Source organism: Triturus cristatus, chromosome 5_1, assembly GCF_964204655.1.
Source record: "Triturus cristatus chromosome 5_1, aTriCri1.1, whole genome shotgun sequence".
Lineage (NCBI taxonomy): Eukaryota > Metazoa > Chordata > Amphibia > Caudata > Salamandridae > Triturus > Triturus cristatus.
The window spans coordinates 611,591,078-611,616,141 of record NC_140587.1 but is presented as its reverse complement, the minus strand read 5'-3'; the positions used below and the strand labels follow the sequence as shown (position 1 = coordinate 611,616,141).

At 41.9% G+C, this 25,064-nt stretch overlaps 1 protein-coding gene across 3 annotated transcripts in view; it reads left to right on the top strand.

Annotated features, from left to right (window-relative positions):
* LOC146831275 (sodium/potassium-transporting ATPase subunit beta-1-interacting protein 3) overlaps positions 1–25,064 on the top strand; it is a 2,306,425-nt gene that overhangs the window by 1,047,921 nt on the left and 1,233,440 nt on the right. For all 3 annotated transcript variants that reach the window (XM_085605542.1, XM_085605544.1, XM_085605543.1), the window contains exon 3: positions 10,712–10,792. In XM_085605542.1, coding sequence (XP_085461668.1) covers positions 10,712–10,792 — 81 coding nt within the window. The remainder of the gene's footprint in view (positions 1–10,711; positions 10,793–25,064) is intronic.

The window sequence follows — 25,064 nt, the reverse complement described above, 5'->3', positions numbered from 1 at the left end:
ACTCACAACAGCAGCTAATTACAGACAGTGTGCTCTCATACCCCACCTCTTAGGGGCCCTTCCATAAATAATGAAATAGTGTGTTTATTATAAAGTACCTCCAATAAACTCTGCATCAGAGGGTGCTCTACCGAACTGCACCGAAGAAGAGAAGCAGCGCGAATCTGCAGGGACTTTATTATTTTTAAGCATGTTGAAGAACTGCACTTCAAAAAGATATTAACCCTTCAACAATGTAAAAGTGCCATGCTCTCGACACCAAAGTTTCTATTCTTAGGTGACAAGTTCCCCAAACAAACACAGGAACGAGTCCAATATACTGAGTGAGATGTTAGGCATGAAGATTTGTGTTCCGCAAAAGATAAACAAGTTAAAACGTAAGTCATAAAAAAAATTCTCAGTCACCCTCCCAGCCCATTACACTCCATTGCGGCCTAGTAAGGTTCCGTTATGAGCGCATGTTGCAAAGATCAGATGAGCACAGTGCGTGAGTCACCTGACTGCTGACAGTCCACAAGTGCCTGGGGAGACTGTCTTCCAAGCTAGGCTCTTTATCGGCGGTCGGCTTGCTTTCTCGTGAGCTGAAACGCATCTTGCAGCAGCAGTTCAAGGCTGTGTCTTTCAGCGGCGGGAGAACCACAGGCAGCTTTTGCGCGCTCTGCGGCCTCACGCACCGGCCAAAGACTGAAGGAAATACACCCCCATTCAATGTACACAGTGAAGCAGCCCTGCCCGTGCCCGATGATCCAGCAACCACACGTGTGTTTCAGAGAGGCCGGCGGGGCTGACACAAGGAACATCATTTGTTTTTGCGACACATTCTGAGAGTGTCGGGATTGCACCTGTGCGATGCCAGGCCTGTAGAAATATATTGCCATGGGTAGTTTTTTGCTTTGAGTTCCTGTGTGCGCTGATATCAGGAGAAACCTTCAGATTGCGGTTGGGAGGCGGGGCTTGCAGAATGTCCAACAAAGTTTGTCGAGTGGCGCAGATTAAAATAAAGGCGCGGCTCGCCAAACTCTTTTTTTTCAATATTTTATGCTTTTAGTAAGCAGCGCTACAGCAAACAAATGATGGGCGGAATACTGACAACGCAAACATTCTCCCCCAGTCAAAAGATCTGGGTTAAATCCATTGTTCTTTTGCCCACTTCGCCACCCCAGTTTGGACCCTGAAATATGCAAATCGGTCTTGACCCCGTGCCCCATGGGAACAGTCCAGACCGAACTGCCAGGCCTTGGCCCTCACTGGACCGGAAACAAGCATCCTGGGACCGGTTTCAGGGTATGTCACCCTTCCTCAGTCAGGTTAACTTGAATTCAGTGGCACAGTGAGCAAGGGACCAACGACTGGGCATACCCATCCCACTTAGGGCGAAAAGTATTACAGCAAACAAATGATGGACGGAATGCTGACAATGCAAACATTCTCCCCCAGTCAAAAGATCTGGGTTAAATCCATCGTTCTTTTGCCCACTTCGCCACCCCAGTTTGGACTTAGCCATATGCAAATCAGTCTTGACCCTGTGCCCCATGTTAACAGCCCAGACCGAACTGCCAGGCCTTGGTCCTCCCTGGACCGGAAACAAGCATGCTGGGACCGGTTTCAGAGTATGTCACCCTTCTTCAGCCAGACTAGCTTGAATCCAGTGGCACAATAAGCAAAGGACCTACATTTGGACCCAGCCATATGCAAATCAGTCTTGACCCCGTGCCCCATGTGAACAGTCCATACCCTGAAACCGGTCCTAGGGTGCTTGTTTCCGGTCCAGGCAGGACCTGGCCTGGCAGTTCAGTCTGGACTGTTCCCATGAGGCACAGGGTCAAGACTGATTTGCATATGGCCTCTTCCCACCATCACTCAAAGAATTCTGTGCTCCGAGGCATGTCTGTCTGTAAGCCGGATAGGTTTGCCTCTGTGGTGAGTGGTGCTAGGGTGATGAGTAATCTTCGAAGAAGAAGCTAAAATCATAAACAGAAGTCCCTCAAAATAAGTAGCTTGTTTATTCTCAGAAAGGGAGACTCACGGCACAACATGTGCAGCCAGAGCGAAGAGCAGCAGGCAGCTGCCCACCACCTAGCAACATGACATCTCACAACATTCTAGGCAAAGAATATTCTAAATTCTAACTGTAGAAGAAGAAAAGGAATACAAAGGAAAATAACACAAAAGCTCATATCACATGGTGGTAGTTGTAAAGCAAGCAATTTATATGTTTTAGTATATTATGTAAAACTATCAGAAACTTCGTTGTAACCTGGAACAGAAGGACTTTGATAGCTTCATAATATTCAAACAGCTGTTGATGTTTTATGATCAAGGTACAAGTACCAAAAAAAAGAGTAAACGATTGTGGGCACGGTTCACAGAGTTGTTCCTGTTTGTAAGATTAGCGAAAATAGGCTTTTATATTTCTTATTGCAAAACCACTTTCAGAATTCTCAGATGTTAGTTCTGCAGATGTAAAGGTATTTACATAATGGTAGACTTTTTGTGAGCGGCACTTCAAACGATGCAGACAGAAATGAGCTGGGAATGCAATGCCCGGTGAGTTTGTGTGCACACAGACACGCACACTAACGTAAATGCAAGTTGACATGTTTGTAGGTATTCACAAAAGAGTTTGTGTGAGTGCAAAAATGGTTCCCTTTTGAGAAAAACTAATAATGTGTCATTTCACAAAGATGGTGGCACTTTCCCTCCAGGAATTGTGCACCATCTACTCTTGCGCAAGCCCACGCAAGGTTCTAGATAGGAATTCAACAAAGACTTCCACAGTATGCCTGGAAACCTACTGGACACCAGCACTAGTCAGAGGTTCCTAGAAGTATCCTGGGAAACTAAGAATTCCAAAATAAGTAGTTTTACAAATGTGCAAAATCATATAACTCTAGTTGTAGATTTAGTCTTACTTTTTTGGGGGGATCAGGCAATGTAATTTGTGTCATGAGATCATTCATGTGTACATTTCCACCATTTCGTATACTAATTACATATGTGTGTATAAATAAGGATAAGAAAGTGTAAATCAAATGTGAATACAAACAATATGCTTTCGGGTTTCTTAACACACAGTCAAAGTGGGAGCAATTATATCAGTACATTTGCATTTTTCTGGTTTTCTTTGCTTGAAACAAAACATCATTTTAGTCAGAGGACTGGGCAGAGAGGAGGGATACTTTTCATGAAGGTGGGAGAGGGATGTAGGTGTAATAGGCAAGAAATGAAGAATGAACTCCAAGCAATTAAAACAAGTAAGATTAAATATCAATTAACTAGTCGAATGAATACAAACATCACATGAGACTCTAACTGTGTACAGAGAAAGTACCTGTTTCTTCTTGGACCTAAGGGCAAGCTGTGCCTTTGACAAGCCAGTTGTTGGTCCTCAGACAAGCACAGGCATTTGGTAATACGTTTACTGCAACACCGCAGAAATATCAGATTATGTGTGCTTGAACTGCAGAGGTTTGGCGCCTTTTGAGAGTGAAGGGGCAGAACCCTCTCCTTGCAAACCGTGGATGTGCAAATTGCAAACCAACAGGTTTGGATCTGGGATGTAGTTTATGATGTGATCTATCTACTAATAGGTTGCATCTTAAATTGCCCATTTGAAGGGGTTAACAAGGCAACCTGCCTAACGAATATTAATTAGGCATGACCACCGGTGAAAGGGTTTGAATAGGTAACATTGTTTTCATTAACTTGTATCCACCAGAGAGGTGCTGCCTTTTAAAAAAATGTTTATTCCCTTTAGGGAACACATCGGGGTAGCGGGCTGTCGTCCACCCAAGGATGCCCTACAGGATTCCCACTTAGGGGGGTTAATGCCCCCTCCTAATAACAATTTATTATGACCTGCAAATCTCCTTTTGTGAAGTGGAAAGTCTCTTGCGAGGGATTTTGCACACTTCTCATCGCCCCTTTGTCGTCATGAATCTTTGTGAATTGCAGCATTTGCAATCACAGGAGTTTTTTGTGCCCTACCTGAGGAATAATACAATTACAGCTTTGGCTTAGAAGTGGGTTTGAAGTTATTTAAGCACCATCTAATGAGGACTGGGCCTGCTAGCTGCTTCATAAAAAATTAAATTCCCATCTCCAATTTCATCCTCCTTCACAATAAATATTGGTTCGTTCTTGAGGGTAATTTACAGAGTTGAGGTGAAAGATTTTAGGGGTTAGGAGTGCTGTTTACGCGACAAAGCATCCCTCTTTATGTCGTCAATATAGAGGAAGGAAGGCATGGTAATTTGGTCAAACAGATGGGTATCTCATAACAAATGAGGGTTCTGAGATCTCACACTGGTGCTGGCTCATCATTTCAGCAACTGAAGCATTCTACATTTTCAGCTAGTTTTTCGTTCATATGCGACCACAGTTGCCATGATAATTTATTGCAAGATTCCCAATGTAAAAAAAAAATGCCCCTTGATTCCACTCCAAGAATGGCTTCCAGACTGTCCTAAAAAAGTTTTTAGAAAAGTTATCAATCTGTGCACTCAACATCATGGAGTGCCCTGACCAAATATGTCTATCAGAAAGCCGGAAATGTCGCAGAGATTGATTTAATCTATTAATATTATTATTTTTGTGCTGTGGTAATGTTGCCAGACAGCTAATGGAAGACAGCACACCATCAATAAAAATCCTATAAAACTGCAATTATACAAAACATTAAAAAAAATTACATCAATAACCTGGCAAATAAAATGAACAGGCATACTAGTAAATGTAAAAGAAAGAGGAATGTAAAGCACCTTTAAAAATGATATTTTAAGTCCTCTTAAGAAACATGTGAAGGAATGCTTTAGGCATATTGATGAGGGGGAAGGAGTCCAGCACCATAATGCTGCCAAGGACAAAGCCCTCTGTGAAGGGGCTGCCTTTTGGACTTTTGGTACCTCTAAACACATAAACTCCTGACTCCCACGAAGGTGAGTGTGAGGATTTGGGTGTATTAGAAGATATGGCTGTGGGGCTTTATTGTGGAGTATACTCTCAAATACCATCTTGGGTCCACTCAGGCTCGTTTGCAGACCTTAAGCGCAGCCGTGGGTAGATGTGGCTTCAATCAGCAAGGCTTAACAAAGGACCTTAGTGTAAATATTAAAACAGCAACAAACAACGAAAGTCACACAACAAGAAAGAGACACGACATCAATGTATAAAAATAGAGCATATTTGTATACATTTTGAGCGTTCTTGATCATCAAAATCCACTCGAGGGTTCTTGAGATATACATTTCTGAAGAAATGAATACTTTTAAATTGAACCGCAAACAAGCATTGGTCAACAAAAACTTTGCAAACTTTGAAAAAGTTTGAAACATTTTGGCGTCTCCGGACCTGCTTGGGCAACCAAATCTGACAGGGCAGATTGGGGTAAGGAGACTTTGACCATGGCACTTGGAGACCCACCATGTCCTCTTTGCAATAGTAGAAGGCCAGTTACAGCCGGGCTACTTATCTTGTGACACAGTGGTCACAGCGAATATGCTTGGTGGGGGCTAGTGACTCTGTTTGTAGATTAATTCAGTCTCTGATAGCACTTCTGAGTCCAGCAGACACGGGTGCAACTTTTGACTATCTCGGATTTGTCTCTTGGTGGTGCCAGTGGTGATTCCTCAGAAGTGGCTACTATTTTGCCGGTTTGGGCTTCCTCAGCTTGGATGTCCCATGTGCTGTTACAGGGAGCCAGCTGACTGACCCTTGGAGGCATTGATTCAGTCTTGGGCTTGGGGTAAAATTTTCCACAAGCCAGGAGCCGCAGGCACAGTCCAAACCCACTAGCCCAACGTGCCACAGGCGCAGTCCTTCCAATGGTGCAACCTCTCTTCACGCAGCTTCAAAGGCAGCAGTGCAGTCCTCTTTATGTCCTCTCTCAAAATCCTGTATGTGCTGATGTTCAGTGTTCTAGGGGTGTCCGTTTTATCCTGGGAAAGAGCCCCAAGAAGACAATGCGGTTACTAGCCAATGGTCTAGTTCCCTCCTCTTTGGTGACACAGTTCCTGTGATCTGTGGCATTTGGCAATTCCAGAGTGCAATTTCTTGCTACTCTCAAGATGTCTGAACCTTCCCTCAACTGTGAGGAGCTTGGTAGCCCACACCAGAGATGTGGCTATCTAAGGGCTACTCGCCCATAGGAAAGCTGGTTTGAAGGACAGGTTTTTCCTCTCTGTCCCTGTCTCCAACTTGTCTGCAGGAACAAAAGGCATCCTGCTTGGGTGTGTTGTCATAGACGGGCTTTCAAAGGAGGCTTCTCCTTTGAAGCTTGCCTTTTGGGCTAACACCTAGAGTCACCTTCCTGGGAGAGGAGGTTACACCTCACTCTACAACAACTGCCTTTGCTTCCAAACCTGGGAGTCATTCACACGTCTCCCCAGATGGGCAGAAAGCTGTCTGTTGGCCCAGGCTTGTGCAAAGTCACTGGACCAGCTGGGGCATGGAGTGGCAACTTTCTATAAGTTGCTAAACTTTAATAGGGACATTAATCTTCACTTGGACATAAAGTCAGATTTAATGCCACAATTAATTGAATACCTTACAGTACCCAGTTAGGTACCCCAATCCAGAAGTTAGCCAGGCTGGGATGCCAGTTGGTAACCCTGTGTTAGACAATAGGGCTACTAACTTTCCTCAACAAAATGATAACTTTAAGGGGTTTGCTGCTAAGACATATAAAACCTATATTGTTTTGCTTGATAATCTACAGATCCCTGCCATAGGGCTCGATAGGACTTCCTTAGGGAAGACTTACATATATTATTAAGGGAAGGGTGGCTTTGTCATTAATGTTAATGGCAAAGTCGAACTACCAGTGTCCACACTGCTCTTCCAGTCTGCAGTGTCAGGCGTGTGGTCGTGTTGTCATTTGTCACACTCAGGGTGGCACAAACAGTGCTGCGGTCATGGGTGGACACTCTACCTCATATGCCCTTGGTACCCTGGGTATCATATACTTGGGGCAGTACTTGTCAATTGAGAACATCCTATTCAACACACGTTTTGTAATGGGCCAGAACTCTGGCACTGGGGTCTGGTTAGCAGGCCTCAGTGCACTCTCAGAGGCGAAAATCGAGCAGCTAACAGTCCAAATAGGGGCAAAGAGGGGGAGGGGGAGGAGAATGCAAAAAAGCCTGTTTCCTTACAGCGAGACCCAACCCACATGCATGTTGCTTGCCATGTAAGATGAATGCTAGAGCCCCTAGAAATTATGGACTAAGCAGCATGTTTTTGGCCATAAATCTGGAAGTGACCTCTTTAAAGTTATTAGAATTACAGCGATTCTCTTACATCTGCTGGTGCCCACAAATGGTTGAGCTCTTAAACTGAAACACCTTCTAAAGGCAGTAAGGTGGTTTACGGAAGAGCATATAAGAAGCAGTTCCACACCTACAATAAGGCAAGACAAACACTTCTACCACAGCCCAGAGCCTATAAAGAACAAATGGTTTGATGTTGCTCAACAAGAAAAACTGTTCATGAGAATCTGGAACCTTCTTCTCTACAAATGCCTGAAACTAATGCTTTGAGTCAAGAATAAAGCCTGTTGATGTGTTTAACTCAATGGTAGTGTGTTGAATGCCCTCTTGTTTAAGACAGACCACTAAGACTCATACACATGGCTGGTCTTTCTTGTACAAATTTTAAGCAGGCAGCTTGGCCTAACACATCTGAAGCAACGTTTGAGCCCCTGGGCGGTCAACTCTGATAGTAATGAATAATTGGTGCATCAGATATTGGGTTAGTCTAGAGAATTAGGTAAATTTATATTATATAATATATTTTTTTATTTTTTGTTGTTCTCTATAGAGCAAATCAGCCCATACCGTGAGACGGAGCGAGGTACAAGAGGTAATGCTAATAGAAAAGGCAGAACAGTTATATGTATCTAAACAGAAATATTCTGGGAATCTTGGAAATATTTGGACAGCAAAAATATTCAAAATATGATTAATGTAGATTCAATATTTTCGGGTGGTTTTAAGGGAAGGCAGTGCATGTTAGCCATGTTTGCTAAATTTAACATACTAGAGGAAATATTAGGTGGATTATGAGAAAAATCTGTTGAATAGTTGGGACTACAGTTCATTTTTTTTTAAATGGGAAATGCAGGGATATGATTTGGCTCAGGGGAAAGTCGATACAGATTTTTGGAATGATTGGTAGAAGGATAGTTTTTTACTTAAGCTGGAGATACCGAGGAGCAGCACAATGAAGGTTCTCCACCTGATATAGTTAGAGCACCATCCAGGTATGTGTGGGTATCTAAGTGGACTAGTAGACTGGTTAAACTGTATTGGATGTACATCCACAATCAATTCAGACCTGGAAAGGAAGGCAGGATCTTCTGATGTGGACATAATAGTGAATGATGCAAAAGCAACAGGAGACATGCACTTAGAATTGCAGTGCATGAGCGGTCCTTTAATACCATAGGTTGATTTCCTTGGGCTGGTATGGGGAGATATGGTAAGGACAGTAGGGGATCCCTTTTGTTGCTTTTGTATTGTTGGATGTTGGGGAAGGTGAGCAAACCCTGTATCTATTCCCATTCCCTCCTTCCAATAAAGCATAATAGCGAATGAACAAAGGCATTGAAAGAATGTAGTTTTGTTAGTCAGTTTAAAGTCCATTGCGTCAATTGATAGACACTGGGCTACACGTATGTTGCTGTCTTCAGATGTGATTTTAATGGACAGTTTCTGTACGTCAGCGTACTGGTGCATAGAAAGTCCCAACCCTTAAATCACTTCTCCTAAAGACTTCCTGTTAAAGATGAAGATGATGGCAGCAAGTATTTGGCCTTGTTGGACCAAGAACCGTGAAGGGGTGAACATGGTGTCTTCCATTCTGGCAAATAGAGAGTATTCTTTCTTATTAAGCAACCCAGTGCAACACATTAGCCGAATACATATGCGATTAACATGGTCAATATTATCAAATGCTGCTGACAGTTCAAGGCATGTCCCGCTTCTGTCTAAGACATGTAAAGTATCATACGTGTCTGAAACCCGATTGATGTGCAGACAGAAGGGTTTTTTCTATGATATACTGTTTCATTGTATGGGTATGCATCTTTCGGTGATATTTACCAGAAACGGAAGACCAGTGGTGAGTTGAAATTCAGAGTTTGGCTCCTAGAGTTGAGTCTTAACTTGTTCCACCTAAAGCTCAGGATAGGGAAAGCAGGCAATGACAACGAGCTTGCCTGAGACATGCCGGAGGGAGCAAAGGGCTTGAGCCTCATTAGCAAGCAGGGGTTAGAAAAAGGAAGGGTAGGCCATGGTCCCAGGTACAGGGTTAGGTATCAGTGAGAGGGCTGTTTATTATACCTGCAGTTATCTGTGCCATGCCTTTATTTAGTGAGATAGGGGAAGAATGGGGGGTCAGTGCCATGCTTTTCTCCATTTTGTCACAAATTAGATCTTTCTGTACACATTTCCACAGCTTCTGTGAAAGGGAGTTTCCTGATGGCAGTTAGTTCCTCAGTGATGTTTGCTCTCAGGCTATCAAGCTTAATGTTCTGGACGGTTCTTGAATTCTTAATAGAGGAGGATAGTATACCAAATTTGTTAGGAAAGGTTATCATCTAACTTTTGTTTTTGGGAGTCTGGTGGCTGGTGAATCTGGAAGGGGTCAAGTTTGTCCTGGTTGAGATGGAACTTGATGCTCAAGTTTGGGTGAGTATTTGTTTTTGTCAAGACACATAAGCAGCTTTTATTTGAAGTGGGACAAAGTTATGTTAACATTACAAAACAAGCCCTGCACTGAACCGGCTAAGCAAAGAAGGGACACAGCAAGTGCTTTTCTATTTGCAGCATCTCTACTTTTACGTCTCCCTTCTTTGGTCCATCCAATTCGATTGAGTCTTTCTTTTTTACAGGTACTGCTATTAATAAATATTATTCCTTCTAGACATGTAATTTATTTTCTTGCTGCATCAAAATGTATCACAAATATTAATGATTACTCCATTCATTTGAAGAGAAGCCCCTGCATAGCCCACTTACCACATTTACAGTATGCTGGTGACATCTGTAGGCTTATGTGCTGGCACAACCCACAACTCTGACGCTTGCAATATTTCTTCTTCTCCTCTCCACACAAATTATGCATAAATCCAAGACTCTCGAGCCCAAAAAGTCATGACTGCCAGAAAGTCATCTGGCTGCGTCAGAAGTTTGTCAGAAATTTGTGGACTGACCAAACTCCTTGGCCCGGTGTTAAAAGCAATTTTTGGCGCTTTATTTCTCTACTTTTCGAAGAGCCTCCCCAACTACCTCACTATTCAAGCACTGACATTTGCAAACCTCACCCCATCCACACACAACACTGCAGCCTTTTTAATTTGTGGTCCTTGGGAATATCTCCAACCTTTATATTGTAATGTCCCCCCCCCCCCATTGAAATAACATAATGACACTGTGGGGCTTATTTACAAGCCCCTTGTGCTGCAGGTGCATCACTTTTTCCCATATTAATGTGACGCACTGGAGGTGCAAGGGGCTTGTAAATATGTCCCTGTATCTTTGCATTCCACGTTAATCAACTCCATCATCTAACTATGTTACCACTCTACTGTCCATGTCCCAATGTTTATTTGCGATGCAATGCACAGTATATGTTCATTATTACTCAATGTCACTATTTGCAAATACAATTAAAGGTGTTTGTCTCCTTTTCCTTCCATGTCTTCCATGCATAGTACACGGTGTGGACCGCTGTTTGGGTTGCCTGGAATGTTTTCATTATCTGCTTCTATTTGGAAGTAGGAGAACTCTCTAAGGTAAGCTGTTGCCTTCATTGCTGCTCTCTGCCACTGAGACAAGTCATCAATGGTGTATTGTTCATGAAAGTGTGATGAGAGTTCCCGGTGGGTATCTTCTGTTCTTCTGGAGCTTGAAAGCCACCATAAATGGTCAAAAAGTGCTCCTCTGCTATCAAAGTGTGTTATTACATTCTGAAACAGACTCTGGTAGGGAAGGTCAGGGGGGTGCGACATTGCAGTACTTTTTGTTTGAGGTTCAAAAATGGAGACCAAATCAATAGCATTATGGTTGTGTAACTGAATGATTAAGGGCCTCCACTGAACTGCATCTCTATGTATTGACTCACTCCCTAAATAACTGCACCTCTCTGTAATTGAGTGACAAATACCCTGCTGAACTCTACAGCTGTGCTTTGTGTTGCTGTGTATTTGGCTAATCACTTTTAGGTACAAGTAGGTTAAAGGCTTTCACTTGCTTAACGTTTGTGATTTTTCGCAATATAGCAGCATCTTATCTGTTGGGTGGTTTTACAGTGTTTGTGTACATCAATATATGCCTTTCCTTGGAAATAATGTAGTTGAAAGTGAGTCGAAAATTTCCATTTGTGTGTGTGCATATCTCTTGACTCTCCGAAACCTCTGATGAAGTTCACCGGGATATGAGGTGAAGATGTGACTCATGGTGAGGGCTTGATTTTCTATTGTAAAGTTTAGTTAATTAGTGTCTTTTTCATTTCATTCAGCAATTAAGGTGTTTTAGGACTTTTCTAAATATCAGTGCAAGCTTGGGTGCCACATGTAAAGGCTTCTTCATGGAAAGCCAATGTCATTGGCTAACATGGAATGGTCAACCCTTTTCTTGATAATAGATCTCTGTTTGCTTGCAAAACAAGGAGGTCAGGACAACAGATGGGTACACTAGCAACACATAGACTTCCATTTTCCAGCTTGAGTTGCCACCCCACTAAAGTTAACCATGCCCATCCTACACCCACGCTTGTACACCTGTTACAGGTGAAGGAGCAAACTTTGATTTATAGATGGTTAATGTATTGTACATAGTTGACACCATGGTAAACAAAGTATTGCACATAGATGATATCAGAGTTAACAAAGTATTATACACAATTGACAGCAGGGTTAATAAATGATTACACCTAGTGCATTCCTATTACTCATTGGATAACAAAGAACCTGATGGCCTTTGGTTCCGAAAAGAATTGTAGATCAATTTTGTGTATGATGTATTTTTGAAATTTAAATTCTCTCTGCTTATCACTACAATGCTGACAGTATCGATTTGTTTAAATGATCTTTGCTTTATTTCAGTAACGTGAAATTGGCTTCATCCGATCATGTAATTATGTACTTATTAATAGACATTTTCTTTTTGCATGCCTTACTACAGCACTTAAAGACCTTTCGTTGTGTTTGTGCTTTTTAAAAATAAAGCATAGAAATCACACCAAATTCAGTTTGTTTCATATATCCATCATGAAATGGCATATACCGTGAAACATAGGATTTTCAAAAACAGTTTCTGTAATTTCATTGTTAAAAACTGTATTAATTTCACCCAGAGTCCTGGTTGTTTTACAGGAGTGCACAGTTACACATTTGCACATAAACATACGGTGACTAGAGCCTCAAAGCATTGCCGCAACTTCACAAAACTTGCTTGTCGGATTATGAAAATTGCGTTCGGTCATTTTGAATAAACGTGTATTGGGGTTAGGAAAAGTATTTTTTTCTCTGTAATTGAGCATGGCTAAATACTTTTATTTTGTGTGTTATAGTAAACTCAGAGACAAAAGAAGTTTGCACTGTTTTCCACCAACGGATAATTGTGTGGCCTCTCTTCTTGGTTTGTGTGCCCTGTTGTAGAACATCTGTCATTGCATGCTTCATTAATACAGCACCTTTAGTATTCTTTTTCTTATGCCTTGAATGCTAGATGGTTAGTAAATAGAAGTATGTTAATTTGTAATTTATTTTGTACGCGTCCAGTGTAGGACTACCTTAAGTGTATTTTTTGCAATCACACGGCAATTGATGCAAACACCCACATAGATGAAAAATGCTTTAGGCTCAAACGAAAGTGCAGGACATTTGATAAAAGTAATTGGCTGAAGGTCATGGCCTCCAGGTTCGTGTGAAAGGGGAAAGTTGAATGTACCTTTACAACTCAAAGTGTAAATTACTTAGAACTCCTTAAGTCTTAGAGTTGGGTTGTCGTTAAACCTATCCTTTTGTTAGTCGGCCCTTATATATCAATTAAAGTAATTGTTTGGAAAGTCGTGAGTTCTGTGCCATAAAACTACCTCCTTGTAAAAACACAGTTTATATATGGAGGCGCGTGCGCTGAATTTTATGAGATGCACCACAGAGTAAAATAAGGAATCCAGGAGGACTGCAGTTTTACATTTCTAAGAGGCCAAGCGTAGGACTTAATTTATGCACACTGCCCAATCAATGTAGTTGGAGCTCCAAAGATGAGTACATGTAGCTAGTTATCAAAACGTTTTTCTCAGTGGCTGCTCCAACGCTAAGGCGGAGGAACGTTGCCCCACTACTTTTTAGCAGTGAAATAAGGAGAAAATGTAATGATAATAACTCATGTTATTATCATTTTATTTTCTCCTACTTGCGCAGCTTTGCATAAGGGGGCGGGAGGGGCAGGGGAGGAGTGGTAGCGCCCTCCTAAATGCGCAATGACTGCTTGGCCAGCCCTCTCAGGCCATCCAAAACGGTCTTCTCAGTCCACTCCTGATGAAGACTCCACCATGAGGATACCATTTAATCCTGCACCTAGGGGTCGAAACGTCGACAATACACAGACAACATACAACACAAACTCTGGCGACAATGTTATAAAAAGTGCTTGTCCATTAGAGCTATGTGTATTGCTAGGAATATTTGACCTACCACAGGCCGGAAAAGATCTCACCATGTATAATTGATGCATATATATCACAAATACCTTTTCCCTGTCCTCCACCCACACATTATCACTGAACACCCATTCCCTTCTTCCTTCTCTATCCACACCAAGAGCACTGTAATATACTGCACTGTGATATTAATGAGCAACCGTGTTGCCATTATCTGCTAATGCTTTGAATTTAATTGCATTAGATGCTTCTGTTTAAAGTAAATAAATTGGACTTATGCCACAACAAAAAATTGATGATTGCTACTATTTACTGTCTAAACAGAAGTGCTGTGCTACCATGACCGCATATCTATTTGTACTGTATTACTGACCCGGGTCGGGTATTATTTGTGGGTTACACCCTTAATACTCAATACTATTATGTACTAGGGCCTTATAGGGTAGGTCATTCCAATCACAGGGGTCCTCTAACCCATAGGGTACCCTAGTGTATGTAGGTGTTTTCAATGCATTCTAAGTGTCTCTTTCAGGATAGCACTGGCTCTGGGCCTGGTTAGGCAGACCCAGGGTCAGTCAGAGTCAGTTACCACCAGAACCAGTCAGCAAAAAGTTGGAGGGTGCCGAGGGCACACAATGACTTTGCAACAGAGTAGCACTATAAAACAAATGCAGTGCATATGAGAGATGGCCTATGAAGATATGCGGACACTGCTGGAGGGTGGTAGTGAGGGAATCTGTAGTGAAGGAGGCTATTGGGCAGAGCGCCAAAAAAGATAGTTGCAACAGGAGCCTCAGTGCTAAAGCTGGTCTTGGTCATCTTAAAAGGTGACTTTTTAAATATCTCCATAATTACATCAGTCTGTATTTCTCTCATGATTCACTTTGCAGTGTATTCTAAAAGGCAGTGGCCACTCGAGAATGATTGGTGTTGTGCGTGACAGGTTTTGCACTGTTGATTTTCCAAGAGATTTTGGTTCTTGGGTGAGAGAGAAGAAGAGAAATCTGCAGTCATGAGCTCTTTGATTACTGTTAAAGCTTTTTTTGAGTTTATGACAAAATAGAATGAATTTTGGGTTATTTACATGATCTTTAGAAAGTTATTTGAAATTCATACTTACAGCTTGGTGACAAATGACCGAAGCACAATAATGTCCTATATGGAGGACGTTTAGATGTATCCTCTGATATCATGGGCATTTTAATTCATTGAGACTCTCGTACCAGGAAAGATAGAGCTCAGTGCCTGAAGACATATATTGAAAAGGAAAGCATTGAGCCATTTAGAACACAGGACATTACAGCACAGCAAACTGAGGTAGAAGACCTTTCTCAATGACTTGTGAGAAAGGACACAAACCAGTTCAGTACTACTGTTTAGAATCCTGTGTGATGTTCGAGAGCTGAAAACAGTAACCATGAACCTCTCAATTGAAGGCTGCAGTGAGATCTAACAGTACAAGAAGATATCATTTCCCTTAATCTATAATGCAGCGAATATCGGCCAAGATTTTTAATGTGGAATTCTCAATTATGCAACCTTTGCATAAGACTGGCTGTCAGCTAATTAAGAGATTGATTGAATGTATGTTAACGGATATCTATACAGAAACACAGCTTTCAATACAATAGCCTTACCTATGTAGGGCAACTTTGAAACAGGTCTCTAGTTAGCTGGGCGAGATGAGCATAGGTTCTGATTACTAAGAATTGGAATGGTTTGGCAACACTTCAAGGGATTTGCGAAAATGTCTGACTTATAGCAGATAATTAAGTCATGCCAATTTTTGCAAAGTTGCAGAATTTAACTTTGATGCTGTTAGTCAGTAACATATCCTAATTGTAGATGTTAGGCTTGAGGGTCAATATGATCACTATGAGGTCCTATAAGTTTACTGGTTTGATGCAGATCCAATAATTGATCGCTTTGAGCGTGATGGGCTCCTGTGGGCATTGTGTGAAGGTTTCAGAGTCTCTGATTAAATCTTGCTATGAAATCAGACAGAAACTCAATGCATTTTGCGATTTGATGGATCGGGTACCAATATTGATGTAGATGCCATATTAAAATGTACAAATGTATAAAATGAAGTAAAACTCTTGATGGATTATGTGATTTTACCATTTGCCTCTGAAGATGAAGGTGAAGGAACTTAGATTTCACCAATGTGATGTTAGTCTTGTACTTTTTTCCTAATGGTTTTAGTTGTGTGAAGAGGATTGGAGATTTCAAGGCTCACCATGCATTTTCATTATTACTTTTTCTCTCCTTATTGCATTTTGTTCATCCGAGAACCATACTTGTTTGGGTTTTAATCTTAGTTGCTTTAATTTAAGTGGAGCTATATCATTGTAGATGGAGAACATTGTTGATATCTGTTGAAAAATTGCAGTGTAATAGTTAGGCAACTGCTATTCTTGTAAGACCAGTCCAGTTACATTCTTAAATAAGTGAGCATACTACGGAAGATCTTCTGGTGGATCCCCACAGAGACCAGGAAGACCGTCACCCAGGCCCTCGTCACCAGCAGACTGGACTACGGTAACGCCCTCTACGCCGGTACCACCGCCAAGCTCCAGAAGAGACTCCAGCGGATCCAGAACGCCTCAGCCAGACTCATCCTCGACATCCCACGATCCAGCCACATCTCCGGACATCTGAGAGACCTTCACTGGCTCCCCGTCAACAAGAGAATCACCTTCCGCCTCCTCACCCACGCACACAAAGCCCTACACGACCAAGGCCCGAGCTACCTCAACAGCCGAGTCAACTTCTACGCTCCCACACGCCACCTCCGATCAGCCAACCACGCCCTCGCCGCCGTCCCCCGCATCCGAAGAGCGACTACAGGAGGAAGGTCCTTCTCCTACCTGGCCGCCAAGACCTGGAACTCCCTCCCGACCGACCTGCGCCTGACCCAAGACCACCTCTCCTTCAGGAAGAAGCTGAAGACCTGGCTATTCGAGCAGTAGCGCCCCCCCCCCCCCCAGCGCCTTGAGACCCTACGGGTATGTAGCGCGCTTTATAAATGTCACTGATTGATTGATTGAGCATAGGGTGTGGTCGTGTCAGCTTTAGTTGGTTAAGGTTGATGAGGGGTAGGAAGTTGGAATGGAATTGGAAAATGATCAGACCAAATAATGTCCAAGAGTGGGGGGGTGGGCATTTAATTATCATGGGACTTCCAAATATTTGGGCTAGTATCCAAATCTTTGTGTTTGTAGAAAGGGCACTTGGTGGAGGTAGTGTAATTTGAGGAAGCTTTGAGTGACAGAACAGTGTGCTTATCGTCAAGCGATTGACATGGAGGCCAGAGGCGTCTAAAGTGTGCATCAAAAGTAAGCCAAGTTACAAGGCTGAAAAACACAAGGCAATGTCTCCAACAAAAAAGAGAATGTTTTACAGATGAGGATTGTCAATTCCACATGAAGGTAAATGTCCCGCCATTGGACAAATATGCCTCAGCCATGGTAAAGCGAACCATTTTGTGACAACTTGAGACCAAAGAGAAAAATTAGTGTGTCACAGCGTGAAGACAAAATGGATGACCGAATGCTACCTTAGCAATGTTCGACATGCTTCCACAAGGCCAATCAGTTTCACCAACTGAGGCAAATTGACACCAAACAAAAAGGTACTCACTCTCAGTTTCCAGTGAAAGTGACAATGATAACTGTACAATGTTGTTGTTTACCTCAGAAAGGAATGCACATGTGGGACTGCGCAAATGTGAGAAAATACTCAAAGTGAAGAAAAATCGACACGAAGAAGCACCAAACACCTTCAAACATTGTCTAAAAATAACTCTAAAAAAATGGGTGTTTGATACCATTCAAAATTGACAGTAGTGCATCGATAAATATCATGACTGAAGAGAAGTATAAAGAACTGTCTCCATTACCACAACTTTCTAAGTCAAAAACAGAAATATACATATGGGATGCTTCAACACCCTTAAAGAGTCAAGGATCCTTTGTGACCATGGTCAAATACAAGAAATATGTGGTACAAGCACCTATTCATGTACTTCAAGGAACAGCTTCAAGTGCCTGCTTGCTGAGTTTTAATACTGCTGTTGATATGGGACCAATATCAGTGAACTACAATATGAATGATCATCATTAAATTGTAAGTCATTTTACTTCATTATTTCAAGTCCTAGGAAAACTCAAAATGATGAAAGTAAAGTTACACATGAATGAGGATGTTTGCTCTGCTGCTCAAAGACAAAGACTGCTTGCATTTCACTTGTAAGATGCTGTTGAAAAGGAACTTAATTTGTTACTTAAATATGACATCATTGAACACTCCACTGGACTGACAGCATATGTTTCTCCCATTGTAGTAGTGCCCAACGGCATATTATCAAGGACGGCGTTAAAATTATCGCCGGTTTAGCGGCAGAAAACTGCAGCTAAAGCGGCGATAATGGGCTTGATAATATGCCGTGGAGAATTGCAATAGAAACCCATGTTCACACCAGAACATGGACTTCTAGTGGAATTCTGAAGGGCATAGTATCAAGCCCATTATCGCCGCTTTAGCGGCAGTTTTCTGCCGCTAAACCAGAGATCATTTTTAACACCGTCCTTGATAATATGCCCCAGTAAGAGGCAGTGAAGGAGCTGTACGCATATACGTTATCATTCTTCAGGTCAACAAAGCAATTGAGAGAGAGAGAGAGACATCCCGGTCTGCACATTGCTGATATGATAACTCAAGTTAACAGTGCAAAGGTCTTCCCTCAACTTGACTTAAAAAAAGGATAGCTCTAATTGGAGCTTTAAGAAAAATCCAGGTACATTACAACCTTTTCTACTCATATTGGTCTTTATCGCTATAAGCGAATAGGTTTTGGGGTATCTTCTGCTGCAGAACATTTCCAAGACGTCAATTGACAAATCATACAACCTGAAATGAATGCATTTCACTCTAGTGATCGCATATTAGTTTTCAGAGCAACACAGAAAGAACATGACAGAGCTCTCATGCAAGTCTGTCATTTGCTGACCAATGCAGGCTTAACTCTGAACGCCGACAAATGTGAATTCCACAAGATAAACTTGAAATTCATGTTTTTTCTGATGGGGGTATGAAACCGGATCAAGCAAAAGTGCAAGTGTTGTCATCTGTAAGTCCCCCACAAGACATTTCTATGTTACAGATCCTTTCTTGGACTGGCCAGTTAAAGTTCGAGATACATACAAGACTTTACTACGGTCAGTGCAGCCTTACAAGAATTAGCGAAAAAGAACGTATCTTTTCAATGGTCACATGAGTGCGGGAAGAGATTTCAACGCATCAAGCAAGCCATTGAGAGCGCCACTGAAATGACTTACTTTGATCCCAAACTACATACAGAGGTTGTAGTTGACGCTAGCCCTGTTGCGTCGGGTGTAATCCTTGCACAGCACAGCAGACAGTCAAATGCCCAGAGACTTATTGTGGCATATGCCAGTTAGAGCCTGTCACAAACAGAACATGCTTACTCGAACCTGATAAAACTACATTTAGCAGTGATCAGGCCATGTGAATCTTTCCATTTTTTCTTGCATTGAAAGCCTTTTACTATAGTGACGGATCTTCAAGAACTGTTGCTATTTAGCAATCCCAAAGCCAAAATGTCTCTTCGAATTGAACGTTGGGGTTTGAGGCTAAAAGAATACACCTATACGATTATTCATCGTCCAGCAAAAGGTTAGAATCTGGATGATTATTTTTTAAGAGTGCAATTACAATTCCCTGGTACCCCATCTAAGAGAGCGGACATCAATTTTATTGTGAAATTGTGCACACCAGCTGCCATGTCTTTATAACAAATTGTTCCTGCCATGAGCCAAGATAGTAACATGTTAAGATAAAAAGACATTATTGCTCTATAAATCGTGTAACCAGCACTCCAGATCTTTATCTAATGATAATCAGTATTTGAAGTTCTAAAATGTAAGAGATGAACTTTCAGTGATTCAAGATTGCCTAATTTTGCGAGGTACACAAATTGTTATTCCTGAAAGTCTACGACGACAAGTGATCGATGTCACCCATGAGGGTGCCATGACCAAGAGAGATCTCAGTGACCGAGTCTGATTTCCATATCTCAAAGAAAGGGGCAAAAAAGAATTAAAGACTTGTCATATATGCAATGTCTTTCATCTAAAATCATTCAGCACCCTTTGAACATGTCAGAATTGCCACATTATGCTTGGGAATGATTTGCTATTGATCTTTGCTCCTCTTGAGAATGAACATCATCTTCTAGTCATTGTTGATGAATACTCCCTTTTTCCATTAATGGGCGACCTTTCATTCACTACACTTGAAAAGGTCACTCAAAAACTAGATGGCATCTTTGGAACATGGGGTACCTGCAGTATTAAAGTCTGGCAATGGCCCACCTTTCAATAGTCAAGAATTTAAAGACTTTCTAAATCACGTCAATACAAAGCATTAAAAAACTCCTCTTTGGCCCCTGGCTAATGGCCTGGTAGAATGGTTCATGAGTATTCTAAACAAGCTGTTCAGTGGGCTGCATTGGAGAAGCTCGACCTCAAAGCTGTTTTAAACACTACTTTTCAAGCTTACAGGTAATTCCCTCACTCAACAACAGGGGAATGCTCATGTTTGGAAGAGCCATGAGGACCATGCTGGCCAAATGGGCTAACCTAAAAATGAGAAAGACATTAACACTACAGACTTTGCTTGCAAACAGAAGATAAAAATATATGCTGACTGACGACTTTTACAAGAGGAGATCGAGTGTTTGTTAGACAATACAGAAGAAGGAAATCTGATGCTCCTTTTGAGGTTGAATCCTTTACTATAACCAAAGCCAAAGTATATTTGGTGACTGCCCAGTTTCCTGGGAAGTCCCTTAAGAGTGATTCCTCTCATTGTAGACATGTGGCCCATCACTCACCAAACATGGATGTCAGTGTAGAGACTGGGTCTAAACAGACTGTTGATGACTCTATCCGCTCAAAATTCTCCCTCACCTGCGCAGATCACTGACACTTCGACTGCCAGTTCCCAGTTTCCAGTGACCTGATCATAAAGTGTGGTTCGGGTGCCCCAATGCTTAACTGAAGAATTGTTATCACTTGTGTATTTATATATTTTTTCATATATTTATTTATGTATTATTTAATTTATCTATTTTTGAAAGTTGTGATTTTTTTATTTAACAAAGCGGGAAATGTAGTGTCTTGTAATAAAAGAAAACTAGACCTATTTTGATTCCCACTGTGCACCACAGGCCTCTGATGTAAGCATTAGAGGGATGCGTTGAAGGCAGGCTTAGAATGTTGAGTTCTGACTTGCATGCAGCAAACTAAAGATGTGTAAAATTACTCTCCATGTGTGGTGTACTTATTGGCAAGTACCTAGGCTGCCAGAAGGCCACACTTAGCATTATGCTGTGCACATATATTTTAGACTTCTTTTAGAGGAGGAGTGTCTTATGACGATTGGGTGTGTAGCATGTCTTTTCCTTTCACTTTGATCCTATTTAGATTAATCAGACAGGTTTTATACTTGAGTACAGACTGTGTACACCCTTTTTGTTATGAATCCCTCTTGTACTACACTGAAATGTAATCGTTTTTGACTGAATTACAAGTATTATATGAGGAAAAAAACTGTACGACTTTGCACACCCAAACCCTAATGTTCCTCTTCCTGCCTTTGGATGAGGGTGTGGCTAAGGACCCAGTGTTTCTTTGCCCAGTGTTTCTAGTACAATTGTAAGGCCAGTGTGATATTTCTCATCCTATTGTAGCAGTATTGAATTGTATACAGTGTCAGAATTTTACATAGTCTGGGCTATTTAACCCCTTCAGTGCCACGCCCTTTCCCCCTCCTGTGCCGGGCGTTGTATTAGTGGGTGGGGTTCATAACGAGATAGTCTCGTCATGGGCACAGCGCAACCGTGCTCCATGACGAGACTATCTCGTCATGGGCACAGAAGAGGTTAAGATGCTTTCTTTGCTGTGTATCCTCACACACCGAAGCACTGTAAATGCTTGCTTGGCTGAGATGCTCTGTTAAGAATTGCAGTGTGTCCTAATGCAGGTTCCTCATACATATGCACAGCTTCATTCACAAGATCTCACAAGATGTCACCACTGTAAATTTAGCCCTCCATGGAAATTTACAGTGAGAGCCCCCAGAGCACTGGTGAAAGTTTCATGGAGGAAGCTGCAGTATGTGAAGGAAGCACTCAGTCATAGTGGATCTGCTCCGCATCAACGATGTAAAATAAAATAAAACTCAGGACGGTTGTCAACGTACATTGGCAAAATAAAAAGGCTATTTTTACTAGTGATGATTTTTAAAAACAAGCCTTTTAGGAGTGTCATAAATGTTATTATCATTATTTCTGAAGGAGATAAGAATATATAATCAAACATCAGACGAAGACCTAATTCACCACGTAACTGGGCACCCCATAGTGTAGACAAAATAAATGGCTGTTTTTTTAAAAGTTAAAATAAAAACATAAATAAATAAAAGAACACACAATTTGGACCAGGTTTTTTACTAGAGGCAATGTATACAATGTATTGATCTACATCTGTACTCACTTAAACAAAACAACATGAAACTGTATAGGAGAAGCACCTTGCAATGTTTCTTCAGAGCACACGCTTCCCTGAAAAACTGACCAATCACAGATAGATTAAGCAGCCTTGTGCAAACTCCTGAGTATGTTGGCCAGAAAAGGAGCATTCTAGTGAAGGGGTGGCTCTGAATATTTACAAGGAAGAAAAACCTTGAGCATGTACAGTCTATCCTCAGGGAGAAAGAAAGCCTGCAACGAATCTATAGGAAATCGAATTGTTAAACTGTGGTAAGGGCTGATTTCATTCTTTATGTGAGCTGAAACTGAGCATGCACATTGACAAAAAAATACATCTTCTAAAAGATGGACTGGATTATGTGAAGGATCTTAAGTGTACTCTTGGTAGCGTTGCGTGCCAGGCCAGTCCTGGTCATCTTCAGTAAACTCCATTGGCCCTCAAGTGGTACAGGTATGCACATTAGTCATTTCGAGAGGGTACAATGGGCAAGCACCCCACAAATCCCTCTCAAATGTACCTACAAGGTAGCCAGGTAAGGTATAACATTTGTATTTTATTGCATTTCCCTTATGTTTCCCCAGAGAAGGCACACACACAAGAAAACTGGACTAGTGGTATTAGAATGAGGGGCTATTATTGAAAGCCAGAGTAGTGCAGACTATATCCAAAATTATTGTAGCAAATAATTGAGGCGATGAAAATGAACAGAAAGTACATAATGTGTACAAAGGCAACCTATTCTATATAACACCCCTTCCCACGGAGTCTGTGCTAGTTAGAATTAGTACTGAAAAGTCTGCCATCCAGAGAGTGCATTATGGTATTGCATATCTAGTGGGCGAGGACAGTCTGCCCCTGAGTCCAGGCTCTGTCTCTGAGAATCCAGTTTATTATCAGTCAATGTCTTTGGTGGTGGAGCACTCCATACAGAAAAACACTGGATTTAAGTTAGAAAACTATATATGATTTGAATATGTAGACTAAAAACACACTAGCATAATGCGTAAACGATGAGCAGAATATTGTTATTCTAAATGCAACAAAAATAATCAACATTAACAATACACAATTGGGGTTTTGGATCATATGGGTATGATGGGCAGGAGCATAGAAATAATGTGTGAGCACACAGCAGTAAAACTCCAGTCGGAAGGCAGTGTGAGCTCATCCTCGGGCAGCCATTCATTGATCATCATTAAGTGGGCCCCCCAATAGTAAAGCCTGATATCTGCCATCCCCAGCTCCCCTTCAGTAATAGACTGCCTATATTTGTCCAAAGCTATATGTGTGGTTGGCCACCCCAAAGTGAGGTCAGGGTAACTGCATTGCATTTCTGGAACCAGCTACTGCGGATGCCGAATGGGACGTGCTGAAGGGTAAAGAGGAATTTTGGCAGCATCATTATCTTGAAGAGAGACACTTTTCCCAATCTGTTAAACAGGAAGTCCTGTTTCATCTTGTCAATCAGTGGGGAGAGGTTAAGGGCCCAGGACAAATCAAGATTACTGAAAACATGCACACCCAGGTACTGAAAGCTTAGTTATCAAACCAGGATGGTTGGGTGCCAGGTAACTGTGCTGTGGTACCCTTTGATCAGGACCAGGAGAGATGTGTGGCAATTCACACAGAGATTGGAAGCAGAGCAATGTAGGGTGAGTATCTCCAGTGAGTGTGGGGCTGAACGTTGCGGGCAGGGCAGGAAGAGTATATGATCATCAGGGTATAGGGCAATTTTGTCTTCCATCTGTCCTCCCCATGGCCAGCCCTGGACCCACGCATCACAGTGGAAGAACCTTGCCAGTGGCTCAATAGCGAGAGCAAAAAGAAGCGGGACAGGGGGCATCACAGCCTGGTACCTCTTCGGATAGGGAGTGTATTTGACATCACTCCTTTCACCCAAACTGGGTCCGAATGCCATGCGCTCCAGGACCACAAATAAGAAGAACCAGTCGATCAAATTTAAGGCCTTCTCAAAAGCTATCACTAGGAGGGCACAAGGATTTTGCAAAACCGAGGTATATGCCAAGGCTGCTTGTTCATGGCGTATAGTGTCTCGCGCTTCTGGTGAGCATAAAGCCACACTGATCTGGGTGGAGAAGGCCAGGAAGTGCTCTTTGAAGACAATTGGCCAGTACTTTAGCAAAGATCTTAACCTCTGCATTGATCGAGGACATCGGGCGATAGGAGGATCTTTGCGCTTATTGTAGGATTGGCAATCCTCTTGCTGTGATTTTAGAGTCAAAGGCTGCGTACTGTCCCACCAATTAATGCCATATGATTCAGAATTCATGGGATGCCATCTCCTGTGATACCATCAAGGGTCAAAGGGTGTGTGATGTCACTTCCACCTTTCTTATGAGCACGCTTAAAGGAAGACATAACCAATTAATCTATAGGCAGATCTGTGACTAATATTGTCTGAAGGCTAGTATGTATTCTACACACCTCTGCTTTCTTTTTAAGGAGTCAAGGGGCATATTATCAAGCCAGGCGATAAAATTATCGCCGCTTTGGCGGCAGAAAACTGCCGCTAAAACGGCGATAATGGGCTTGATAATATGCTCTATGGAATTCCAATTGAAGCCCATGTTAAATGTGAAGGACGTCTAACATGGGCTTCAATTGGAATTCCATAGAGCATATTATCAAGCCCATTATCGCCTGGCTTGATAATGCCCCTAAATTTCAGATTTAAATGTAGGTGCATGTTTTGCAAGCCAAATCCGACTATCCATCCTCTCTTTAGAGAAGGCACTTAAACAATTTTCGAATGCTGTGCTGAGCCCGACCGCAGAGTCTGAAAATAGAGAGGCGTCTAAAAAA